This window comes from Corythoichthys intestinalis, chromosome 2, assembly GCF_030265065.1.
Source record: "Corythoichthys intestinalis isolate RoL2023-P3 chromosome 2, ASM3026506v1, whole genome shotgun sequence".
NCBI classification, from domain to species: Eukaryota; Metazoa; Chordata; class Actinopteri; order Syngnathiformes; family Syngnathidae; genus Corythoichthys; species Corythoichthys intestinalis.
Genome location: NC_080396.1, coordinates 55,290,453 through 55,303,779, shown reverse-complemented (window position 1 = coordinate 55,303,779; position 13,327 = coordinate 55,290,453). Strand labels below are relative to the sequence as shown.

At 39.6% G+C, this 13,327-nt stretch overlaps 1 protein-coding gene across 3 annotated transcripts in view; it reads right to left on the bottom strand.

Annotated features, from left to right (window-relative positions):
• Positions 1-13,327, bottom strand: part of LOC130932140 (neuron navigator 1-like) — a 118,632-nt gene that overhangs the window by 79,172 nt on the left and 26,133 nt on the right. For all 3 annotated transcript variants that reach the window (XM_057861567.1, XM_057861575.1, XM_057861584.1), the window contains exons 6-7: positions 12,239-13,057; positions 583-685 (exon numbers count right to left, since the gene is read on the bottom strand). In XM_057861567.1, coding sequence (XP_057717550.1) covers positions 583-685; positions 12,239-13,057 — 922 coding nt within the window. The remainder of the gene's footprint in view (positions 1-582; positions 686-12,238; positions 13,058-13,327) is intronic.

Sequence of the window (13,327 nt, the reverse complement as noted above, 5' to 3'; positions counted from 1 at the left end):
ATAATTAAATATACAGTACAGAAAATAATTTTGGGACGTTTTGGTGTGGTGTGCCATGAGATGTTTTCCAATGTAAAAACGTGCAGTGACTCAAAAAAGGTTGAAAAACACTGCACTATACGATATATCGTTGTTATATCGTCTAGCAATGTATTGGTTTGCTCCATTGCTTAAAGGGGTCCAAAACCGCAACACCAATTCTATCCTTTAGCATTTCAATAAACTTCAAATAAGAAGTAACATTAAAGCGCTTGAAAGCTGTTTTTGAGGAATAACCTCATTGCAGCTTGATGGATGTGAAGTGTGTTGATTTGACTGCCACGATAAGCACTCACATCTTAATTTTACTTGGGCAAAATCCAAAGCAGAACTTTTTCTGAGTAATGGCTCATTTGTTTAAAAAAAAAAAAAAAAAAACCCTCTCACAATTCAATCCACTCTGATGAGTGCTTGCAGGTAGTTATGAACCACACATAATACTACCAATAAAAATCTGCCCAAATGTCTTACAAATGATGAAATTGTTGTACAGTGTATGCAATTAATGCACGTGTGTGCGTGTCTTTTTTTTGAGTGCCTGACCTATGGTTCAGCGGTACTCCTCTCAGGCTGGTCATGGTTTCCTCCAGGTTCTGTCGTAGGTCCAAAACATTTTGCACTGTCTTCTTCCTCTGGGACTCTGAGTCTGCACGCAAAACAAACACAAAGGAGTATTTTTAGACATGAAAGGCAACACTGCAGCATTTTAACACGGACAACATCCACCTACACATCTATTTCCTATATCAATCATCCTCACTGGGATCACTGGTGACATTGCCCAAAAGAAGAGGTTACACCCTGGAAGTATTGACTGCCAATCATCTGGCACATATAGACATTAAGTCATTCAAAATTAAGATTAATGTTTGCATTTTTTTTTCTTTTGTGAGAAAACAAGCCACTCATCTACTGTGATTTCACTGAAAACATATTTAATTTTAGGTAAGCATATACTGAAAACATGCACATAAATAAGGTCCAGTTTACTGCATTGCATATTACATAGAGCGAGGAAAAAATAAGGGAAGACTAAAAATGGAGATGTGTCCTCTTATTGCACTCTGACTCTTTGGCCATCAGAGAATAAACCCAAAGCCTTTCAATTGGGTTCATGATGGCATTCGTCTGACTCCCAATTATGTTGTAATCTGCTTGGGCAGCAAAGATTCGTGCAAAGCAGCTGTTTATCAAATGTATGTGTAGAGAGTGTGTGTGTGTGTATGAGTGGGTATTAGTCTCTTGAGAACCTCCCCTGAGGCTTTCCAATAGAAAGCGCAGTGAAGGACAATAAAATTTTAAATCGGCTTTAAACAACCTTGGAAATATTTCATGGCGCTTAGCGACATTGACACCATGCGTTCATGTTTGTCAAAGCTTGCTTTGATATTTGAACCTTGAAAATGGAACGTAGTCGGAAAAATTGCTGTCTTTTAAGAGAAGAAAGAAAATACAATGTAGGTCATGGTTTTTTGAGCATTTTTGCGGTAAAACAGGAAGAATATGCAAATATAGATAGATCACAGCCCAAATCTAGACAGAACATAGAAAATGTATTTTTTCTTCATATCTATCTACAAACCATCAGATTTTCAATACTGTGCAAATTGTGACCTTAACCCCACAAAATACACAATGCCAGACAAAGGTTTGGGCAGTTTCTTATTCAGCTTACACATTAAACCACATACACACCTAAGCTAATCAAGCCACCATGACCTCTGCTCTCTATCTTTCTAGTGTGTAATCACGGCAGGGTTGTGATTAAAGGAGATTTTATGGTAAGATAGTAGATTGTCTTTTCACCCACTTCAATTAATAATTTTAAGTAAATTTAAATGGATGGCAGCCCATATTTAGTGGTTCAGATTTACATGTTTCATGTTAATTATTGTCCCCCCCAAAAAAGCTAATTTTGATCTAATACTGTAACACATGAAATACAGAGCACCCAACTTCACATGCTAGTGAGTTGAGATTGTCTTTGAGAAGATAAAGGGGGTGACAACTCTGCTTAATGCAAACTGTGTGTCAATCATAACAACAGTTGCAGACATAACAAAGCAAATATCTAAGTGTGGTGTATCACATGCACGTGCACGTGCAAACACACGAACGTCAGCATACAGAGGACCATTCCGGGTCAAGTATTGATTGCCCCCAAAGGAAAATGGCCACAGACAATTGAGCCGGGTGCTCCAAGGGATGGACAGCTCATTGAATTAATGACATGCTCCAAACGTTGGCCATTCACTCGACTGTACTAGTACTATTACAGCACTGTAGAACTGCTCTGTATAATGAGGTATACACTAAAAACAACAACGACAACCCGGTACCCAAACAAAATGTGACACAATACTGCCATATGTTGGACAACTGGAGTAACAACTAAGTCTGCAATTATTCAATCAGGAAATAATTAATCAGCCATGAGACAAAAAAAAAAAAAAAAAAATCAGGCTTGGAGGATCAAAGTGTATACATCCCAAGAATATATTTAACGGATTTTATTTTGATCCGTGCATGAGCAATGTAGGATTAGTTGTTTTAGTTAGTGTCCTCACCAAGAAGAAGAACAAAGTGAGTACTTTTTGAGCCCCCCTCCAGACGAACTGAGTCTCACATGCGGCAAACTCTCTTACCCACCAGTAAACCTCTCTCTACAAAACACACACATACACCTAAAAAAATAAAGCAGAATAAAACCATGTCTGAACGTTAAAAAATAAAGTCATTTACCCAAAAGATAATAAAAAAAGACTCACATTTAAAAAACCTCACGATAAACCTTTCACACACAAAAACATAACTTCATGCATCCCTCTGACTCAAAAAAACTTTCCACACAGCCCAAACATGTTTCGTGTGCAACCGGGAAACTCATACAAACACTAAAAAAAGCTCTCCAATACATCCAAAAACTCAAACAATATGTCTCTCAGACTACAAAAACCTCCCACCGCCCCCCAAAATGTCTCAAAAATAAAGTAACCCACCTCAAAATCCTTCATACACACAAAAATGAGTCATGCACACCGAAAACTCTCTCACTCTCTCTGTCTCTCTCTCTCTCTCACACACACACACGACCCACACACCCTCATACACCGACACAAAGATGCAAGCTTTAATTGGACACTTTTAATTGCTCTAAATGAGGGCCTTTGCTTAACATTGACATCAAATTGATTGGATACGGTCTGAATGAGTGCGTGTGCTTGTGTGAGAGCGTACTTTTGTAAACGGCACCCTGCCCAGCATCTGCTCTTTCCCTGGTGGTCTCAGCTGGGACATTTTGGATGGTGATGCTGGGGGGATTAGAAATGCAAATATCCTTGTCAGAGCCAGCAGCTCCCCAGGGGTCCGCATGAATCACATGGATCTTGTTTAAGTACATGTCCATGTGTTGGGGGAATGGGGTGGGGGAGATTGTCCTGATTTTCATTTATACTATTGGATGTTTAACTATTTATTTTAATACGTTAAAAAAAGCTAAATTCAGGTACAACAGATACTTCGGAAAAAGCTGATCGTGTTTAGCACAGCAATTGGTCGATTTCAGGCTTAAATAAAGAATTTTAATGTTTTCCAGTGACATTCATGTGTTTGAAAGTTTTTTCCTCACTCTTTCAAAAGTACATGACATGGGGGAATAGAAAAGAAACTGCTGTGCACTTGTTTTGCTCCCCTGGGTCACTTGACTCTTCTCTCCATTAGCAAGATAGAAACATCCCAAAGGTAGACTAATGGTTATGGCCTTGCGGATGTTTTAGTGCAGTCGTGCTGCATCCTTTCTTGACTCTGTTGAGTCACTCACCAGTAAAGGCACCTGTTTTGCACAATATAAATGACGATTGAGTGTTGAGCGCATGTTTCTATTACCGTATTGCCCCGAATATAAGACGGCCCTGATTATAAGACGACCCCTCGTTTTCAAGACTCAAGATTGAAAAAAGACTTTTAGAACACCAAATTAATTTTTGTACAGAAAGTAATTACAGTACATCTGAAGCAAATGATTATAACAATATATTTGAGAGAAAAAGCATGTTATTTTGCCTCATTCAAATCTTAATATATGAACATTTTAATATGTATACCGAGGTGCAATCACATTCGTAAATGAATGGCTTCTGGTTTTTGAAATGTAAATAAACCAATCTATTGTGATAAAACAACAAAATTCCAATAACGGCATTAACCATCAAAGTGAGGTCTAACTTTAACTGTAGTCTTGAAACAAATCTGAATAAAGAAAAACATTGCAATAAAATAATGCAAACTGGTTAAACCTGAGAGTAGCTGAGATCTGTCATGACAGAACATTACTCCTCAAGTTCAGCATTCGCTTCAATGATATCTGGCGCCATCTAGCGTTGTGTATGGGTATAATGTCTAGACCCTGAATATAAGACGACTGCCACTTTTTCAGTCTTATTTCAATGCAAAAAACAACGTCTTATATTCGGGCCAATACGGTACTTCCTCTTCCTTTCGTCCATGTGAGCGGCGCACATATACTACAACAACGTAAATCTCCTATAATGCGTTGAATAAAATTAGTTATCGATCATTGTTGTTGATCTTGGCTAATGTTGCATGATAGAGAATGTACTCTTCCATTTCAGTAGTTTGAAACTCCTCAACGACAATTCAGAGGTAATCAGTCATGATAGCACTCATGGCAAGTGACCTGTAAAGAACAGACAACCAAGTGTGTTTTTTTTGGGAGAAATTGTTAATGTTCATGTTAAATAAGGTTTTTTTCAATGTAGCTTTACACACACATACTTTGCAATGACGACCTAATTAACTGTTTGAGTGGGATGGTGCTAGAAATTCGACCGTTGGTAGATCAGATATATACATTTGAAGACGGCACAAAAGTGCCTCTTTGTATTCAGCAGCTACAGTACTTTCCCATGACAAACCATTAGAGCCTGTGCATATGTAGGAAAATGTGAGACTGAAAAGCACTCCATTTTCAAAAAGTCAGCTGACACTCAGACCCCTAAAGTGGGAAAATCCTGATGTAATACTGTATTATATGATTAAAAAGGAGACCATCTAGAACCATTTGTTTATAGTATGTGCAAAAGGCTAACACGTAATCATGCTTGAGTTACACCTGCTGCCTCAAGATTGTGCAGTATATTGTATTGCAAAAGCAGATGCATACGAATTTGATTCACAAAATTAGGGTTAGATAATGCCGTTGACATAAAATTATATAAGGTAATCCAGTAATTCTGAGGTGAATGAGAAAACGGCATCTGGACTCATCAGTAACCGTAAATATTTCTGATCAAATCACCAATGCGAGCCAACTAACAGTAGGATCGTGTACTGTTATTCTCAAAAAGCCTCGATGAAGATAGCAACGCAACATGCCAACCATCCTTTGGCAAGAACCCCAACTGACGGATTAAAAACATCGAAAGCTTGATGAGTTTAGCACAGAGATAAGAGCTTCATTCATCGTCCCAGCCTAGACCTGGCACTGAATGCCACATCTCCTTTAACTCCCACTTTATGTGGTATAAAACTACATAACTTATGAGAAAGCTTTCGATTAATTTTGAGGTGTTCGCCTAAAAAAAGAACCCAACATCTCAGCCCGATGCCAATTCAAAATAAAGGTGAATGTGAGTGTTTGAAATCTTTGTTAACCAGCAATGATAGCCACTTGCTCAGAAATACTGTAAGTCATGATAACAACAAAGTGAAATCAGACTCATGCTGCATGGTTAGTTATACATGATGATTACAAAACATACTGTAAAGCCTTGCTATACGGCTCATTTATTTTATTGCAGTCCTGTACATGTTATACTGTAAAAGTCTTTATAACAGGAAATTATCGAAAACAGTAATTCTTAAAACTCAAGACCCACCACCATTTCGTGTGTGGCCGGCAAGGCAAATCATGTGTGTATTTCTTATAAACATAACATATTTGCACATTTTTTAAAATTCCAATAATGTTTAGATATAGCAAGAATATTTTGTTACCAATCTGTCCTGTAAAATAAATTGAAAACTAGTTGAACAATGTTTTTACTGACTTCTTATAGTGCAGAAGCCTTTGTTTGCAGACGCTTTCTGTAGTTCACCAAAAAGATCTACTCCTCCTGAGCAATGAATGATTTTAAACCATTGCACCGTACCTACTGACAGTCGCCTTTGAAACTGTGCACCCAGATCTCTTCAGTGTTATGGCCTTTGCCCCTCCCTCCTGAGACCTGGCCCAACTTGGGCAGGTGTTCGTGTTTTTAATTTGGATTACAGGTTGGACATCAGACGGGTGAGCGGCCACAGGTGCTGGCAATGCCAATCAACCATCTTAAAAAGCCAGTGGACGCTGTCACCTCGGTCGCCCGGTCAACTTGTCTGGTTCCACCGTCAGTTGTTTCACACATTCATTCGATAATTCTCTCTGATCACCGGCTCATGACTTGTTTTTGCTCTCGCACCAGCACTGTTTAATGCGCGCCCCTTGTTGGATTCCACGACTGCATCCTTCCGAGCTTCCTGGTCTGACGCTGGCTCAGCCAGCCCGAGCAGAGCGATCTAGGCCAGTCTTGTTCTCTTGTGTGGTCGCTAATAAACAACACTCTGGGAGTCCCTCCTTCTTCGGCACCCCTAATATTCTGGCCATTCACCAGCTCCTGCTGTTTAGTTCTAGGCTGAGCCCTCACTTTTCTCATTATGAGTGATGCCCCACGAGGAGAGATTTTATATGGAGCCCCAGTACGAGGTAGATTATCAGTCATGTTTATTTAGTCGTTTACATTTTCTAACAATTGCTGCAACTGTTGATTTATTCTCACCAAGCTGCTTTCCAATCGTGCCATAGCCTTTTCCAGCTTTGCGGAGCTCAACAATTTTTTCTCTGGTGTCTTTAAAAGCTCTCTGGTCTTGCCCATGATAGCAGTTAGATTATGACTGACTGTGGCGTGCACAGGTGACAATATTGAGCTCAAACGGGTGGTGGGTGGGTGGTTACTCATAGGGTAAAGGTGGACTTTTTTAAAGGTAGACCGACAACTCTTTGAGTTTCATAATTATCATTATTATATTTCTGAGCGGGTGAACTTGCAAAATCACAAGGGGTGCAAACGCTTCTGCTCCTCACCGTATGTGAGTGCCGGATACTCTTGACTACCGAGACTCTGACATCAATGATACTGTCACAAGATTTCAAGTATGTTGTGCAGTTTCCAAGTAGCAGCTCAAGCATCCAGTTACAATGAAAACTTTTGATCTGAGAGCCATCATAAGAGAAATACACAAATAGAACAGAAAGAGAAGACATACTAAGCCTTCATGAAAGGTGGCCCACATAACACTCTTCTATGCCTTAATCACTCTCACAATTGGCATCATACGAATGCATAATATCAGCTGACATCAATCTAAACTTCCCAGTAACAAAATGTTCGAGACAGGAAAACATTACGAGTCATGTGTTTTGTTTGTGATGAGATTTTACTAACAACACTCCCATTGTTAACAGACTGATTTTCACCATCCAAAACATTATGTTAGGAAACAAACAGTCCTATCTACGTACCTACCTTACCTACTGAAACTAGCTAAGGAGTCTATCTTCAGTATTTATACATAATGTATATACTATAAGTGTACCTGTGTATATGTGTTGTGCAAGAGCTGATAGGACAAAAACAATAAGTGCTCTAATATAATTTGGGTGTAGGATGGCAGGAAGCAGACATCACTAATGCAATGGCTCCAACATTAAGTCTTAAGAGAATCACCACAATGCATTGCAAAATGCACACAAACACACCCATGCATAACTACTGGGAAAAATTGTATGTGGAAGCGTGAATCCATAATCTTTGGGATTACCATCAGGATCCACTAACAATCCAGGTGAAACCAAGGTGTGTGTTTTTGGGCAAAATATCTCTCATTCTAACTGAGTAGTGATGTACTGTAACTTTCCATCCCATCAACTGTCATTATAGTTGTGTGAGTGGAAGAGAAAGCGGGAGGCCAATAATGATACTTCACTTTGCAAGCGTGTCTATTTGTCGTGTCGCCAGCTCTTTGATGAAGGTGACGACTGTCCTCAGTGTTGCACGTGGCAAAGACAGACTCAGCACTATAAGAGCAATAAGAAGTAGCACGCTGATGTCATTTCTTCTATGTTATTCCCCCCCCCAAAAAAATATTCTGAGGCTTTTATTGTTCTCCAAGCAGCTGCCAAGGATGCCAGAGAAACCTTCGCGTGCGCAAACGCTCCCGCGTACACACACACTGTCACATTGTAAAATAACAGGCACATTGTTATTCAAGGCGACCTTTAACGATGTGTGTGTCACTCCATTGTCTTTTGCTGTCTTTGGTGGTCAGAATGTGTGCCTTGGGCGCAGAGAACAGTGAAATTACACATGTAGAAATTACATATGTAAAAACTACACTTCTGATCTTTCAACTAAATCCACACGATCAATCTCTCTGATCCTTCATGAAGTAAAACTGCCCACAAATCCCAATCCAAGCAGATGTCCTTTAGGCATTAAATTTGTAATGCACTTTAAACTTGACTGCCTTTTTCAGGATCATAGATCTGTGATTAGTTCAATGGAGGCTGAATCTTTTCATTATCTTGATGCAAAGACTAATCTGAGAGCTTCCTAAAGTCTTAAAAAGAGATCCTCTCATGCTCAATGCTTGAGGGATTGCTCACACACACACACAGACCTCATTACGGGTGCTGGATGGTACCCGAAGGTGTCATTAATAGAAGACACCTGAGGTTCAAATGCTTTTGAACCTGTACAATTCTGCATTTTTTAAAAACATTCCAAACAAGGAGTGGCCATTTTATTTGTGATGTTATCAAACCAAACATGTAAACCAATAATTAAGCTTTCACTTTATGTGTATACTTCATATTTTGAATTTAATTGGGTTTTAATGAGGATGACAGTCTCTAAAGTCCAAAGCTGCAGCTCATGGACCACAAATCAAATTCAGTAATTCTCTATATCCAATTAACAAAAATCTTTTAATCACTCATTGCTCATTAGGGAAAAACTGGCACTAATCTTGTATCTCCTCATATTATAGTACCCCTTAACAAGACATTTCATCAACCATTTTAGGCTTTTTCAGTGAAAGCGCATGTTATGTCTTCATATTTGGATGGAAGAGAGTATATCCTGTGTTTAAAAGTGATTGGCTCATCCTATGAATAAAAGCCCGATTTTTTTTATATGCTTCTGCCTCTGTTCTAGTACGCAGACTGGCGGTTGAAGGTGACCTGACATTTTGAATAGAGCAATAAAAACGACCAGTAAACACTGAACCTCAGCTTTTTTAAAACAAACAAAATATTTTCTATACTCACTGAATCAAGTAGCCTGTTAACACAAGATTTAAATGTACATGAATGTCAGGAAACCTAAATTTTTAAGTTTGGTTGAGTTCTTTGAAACTCAGTTTGAGATTTTTTGTTCACATCAATACATATGGTCATATTTTTTTAGTGCTGTCAAATTTTTCAGGTTAACGGGCGGTAATTATTTTTTTAATTAATCAAGTTAAAATATTTGACGCATTTAATACATGCGCGGAATGACCCGCTCATGCATTGCCTCAAACAGATTACAATGACACCGTTTTTTGCACATTGAGAGCTAAGAGGCAGAGAAAGGCGAGTGGACACAGGCGTTCATTTGACCGCGCCGTTTATCGGCATAAGCTTCGGCAACTCCTTCACAACAAACATAAGTATCATTTAGTGAAAGCACAACAAAAATAATATTCCTATCTCTCAAAAAAAAAAAAAAAAAAAAAAAAACAATGTTCACAAAAAGAAAAGTGCTTCAACTGGCATTCCCAATCAAAATAGCTATGCAAAATACACATAAAACTTACTCAGATTTTGGTCAAACTCTATTCAAACATTTCGTTTAGCTCAACAAATACACTGGATGGCAATATTTAGTCACAATATACAAACTATCAGAGGTCTCGTACGTTGTAAAGCTAGCACTCAAATGACCGTGACGTACAATGGAATGGATGGACCCAGTAAACAGGGAACTACGGCGTTAGTCGAGGGACAAAACACACTCATTGGCTTGATTTCTAATCAATTTAAAACTCGCCAGTGACACCTTGTGGTGTACTTCAATCATTACCGTACGTAGTAAAAGACACTTTGGAGGAACGGCAGGGAGCCCATGTGGCGTCACCGCTCGGTGACGTCAACAAAGGCGAGCTTTTATTTTATTTATTTATTTATTTTTATTTAACAATGGCGAGCTACTAGCTTATTTTTTTTATTGAAAATTTTACAAATTGTATTAAAACAAAAACATTAAGAGGGGTTTTAATATAAAGTTACTATAAATTGTACTAACATATATCTTTTAAGAACTACAAGTCTTTCTATCCGTGGATCCTTTCAACAGAAAGACTGTTAACAATGTTAATGCCATCTTGTGGATTTATTGTTATAATAAACAAATACAGTACTTATGTACAGTATGTTGAATGTAAATATCCGTCTTGTGTCTTATCTTTCCATTCCAACAATAATTTACAGAAACATATGGCATATTTTAGATATGGTTTGAATTGCAATTAATTACGATTAATTAATTTTAAAGCTGTGATTAACTCGATTAAAAATTGTAATCGTTTGACAGCCCTATTTTTTTTTCAAATAGGTAACTTAACACATCTAAATTGGAACTCATTGCTGTTCCACATTATCTTTGCCAGCTGCTGATGTCCCATCAGAAATAGGGGATTGTCACATTGCATACTGCTAGATGTCACGAAAGAAGATGGAAGCCATTTCAGTAGCAGGAGCAAACAGGACACAGCCAAATGGCAAGGGTCAAGTTAAATTTAAAGATTTATCCTGATATAACAAAGAACAGGAAACAACAGTTTCACAACAGACACATGAGCAAGTGGAATGAGGACAGCAAATAAGCTGCATATGATGCATCTTCCAATTTGACACTGCATGCAATGCTGAACCTAATTAGCTGCACGTCCCAATGGAAATGAGGATATGATAAATGATCAGACCACAGCCTCAGGGCAAGTTACTATAGCCTCTCCTGAAGGAAGAAGTAGAAACTCATGAGCATCTTCACACACTTCACCCACACACCTGCTGTGCTTTCTGTGACAAAATACACAGCAGACTAAAACGCCTCACTTTGCCTCTGTGGACAGATTTACGTATGACATTTTTACTATGACACTTCTTTAACTCAAATTCCCCATATGATGTTTTATTTTAGACTGAGTTCCTCCTTTTACAGGCTCCCTCATCCTGAAAAAAGGGCGGCTACTCGTAGACTGGGGTGAAGATGACACAAGATGAGAATTTTGGCTGGAAAGCAAGAAAATTAGATTATATAAAAAAGAAAAATATGCCCTTGAATTTTAATATCCATTTTAACTAGTATTTTCTTTATTCTTGGCAAAAAAAGTGTGCATTGCGCATCTCTACTTGTAAACATTGCCCATCGCAAGAAGAGGGAGGAGAATGTGAATGGTATATGGTGACCATCTGTCCATAGCTTGAAGATCAATCGACGTTCAGGAGAGGTCGGAGGTCAGATATGAGAGAAAAGAGGGAACGATACGACGCCAAGTACGTGGCCCATTGTGACTGCAGTCTCACTTACAATGCTGCCTTCTTATTTGCCAACTGACAACGGCCACTACCCACGAGTCCCACTCAAATTGGCTTAAATCATGAATGGCCAGTTTGGGATGTGGACAGCGTAAACGGGGAATGAAGATCAAGTTCTATCGTTTGTGGGACTATGAAACTGTGGCAGTTTGTCAGGTCAGATCCAATTGCTCCAAATCTAGCAAAAAGCGATGCTCACCTTTTGGAAAATCATTTGTCCGCTGGGCCACAGGAAAACATCGGTATAAGTATTCATACAGTACATCATGTTTGCTGTTTTACAGTCACAGCCAATTTTGTTGCTTGTTTACATTACATAGCATCTAGCTGTCGCGCCCATTTTGAGTGCATAACAGCACTCCAGTGCAAAAATCAATCAGAAAATACACAGCATTTATGGACCCATACATACATATATACACATACAGTATATACACATTTCCTTAACTGTTGGTCTCATGCTTGACCCCATGCAAAGATGCTCTAGAAAAAAATTACACTCACCAAGCACTTGGCTGAACAACAGTTGCTCCAGATCCCCCAGAACTGTAACCACTAATTCAGGGTCCACCTTTAAAAAAGCCTTATCATCTTCTCCTTCTACCACCTTCCCCTCTTTCTTGTTCTCATCTAAGAGGGGAGCAAATTTTCCGTTCTCGCCGAGTTTTGCGCCATTAACTCCTGTACTGGCGGCTCCATTAGCCTTAACAGGGGGTTCATCAATGTCTGGTCCTGGACTCTGGCCTCCCTCAAAGGTCTTGCTAATGGGCTTGACCTCTGCATAAGGTCCCCGTGGTTTCCCAGGGCCTGGGATTCGGCTCGCCTTGCCCAGATTTGATGACACAGTCTGGGAGTTCAATGGTTTCTGCTTTCCCTGGAAGAGGGACTGTTCTGACTTTGAAAATTTCCTTGTAAGGGATGTTTTACCACTCACAGCAGGTCGTGCCTTAGTTTGCCCTCCTTTGTTGATGCCGGGCCCAGGCTGGCCAGAATCATCAGTCCACCCGGGAGTCTGGTACAGGTGAAGCTTTTTCTCAGCATCAGTGAGTACAGCCAAGTTGCTGAGTGATCTCTGCTTGCGTAGCTTGGGCGGATTTGAGACTGGAATTGGGATGGATCCGCTAGTTGGCCGGTAGACCTTTAGCTCTGACCTGGAGGGTCGTGGTGGTCCCTGAGGTATCGCAGATGGCTTTGCTGGGGGCTTCTTTGAGGCCATCGACTGGGCTGAAGAATCCTGGCTGGAAACAGCAGGAATCCTGAGGTCCGGCTCCCTCGGCTTTGCTGTCATGCTAATGTTAGCCACATTAGCCTCCAGCATCCCTCCTGTAGAGAGCCAAACAACAGTGGCATACTCTGATACACACACAGTCAGACCAAAATAAATGGTGTGAAAGAAAGGAAAAGGAGGGATGAAAACACCAGATTCGCTGTTTTTGCTTCCCTTATGTTCAAGACTCCTCTGTTGAAAATGGCAAATATATCAGAACGGATTGGCAGCATAAGGTAGCCTTTACTCACTTCTTACAATCCATGGATCTGCAGATCAGTATCTAGCATATAAATGCATCTCCTCACAAAGCGTCTCACAGATCA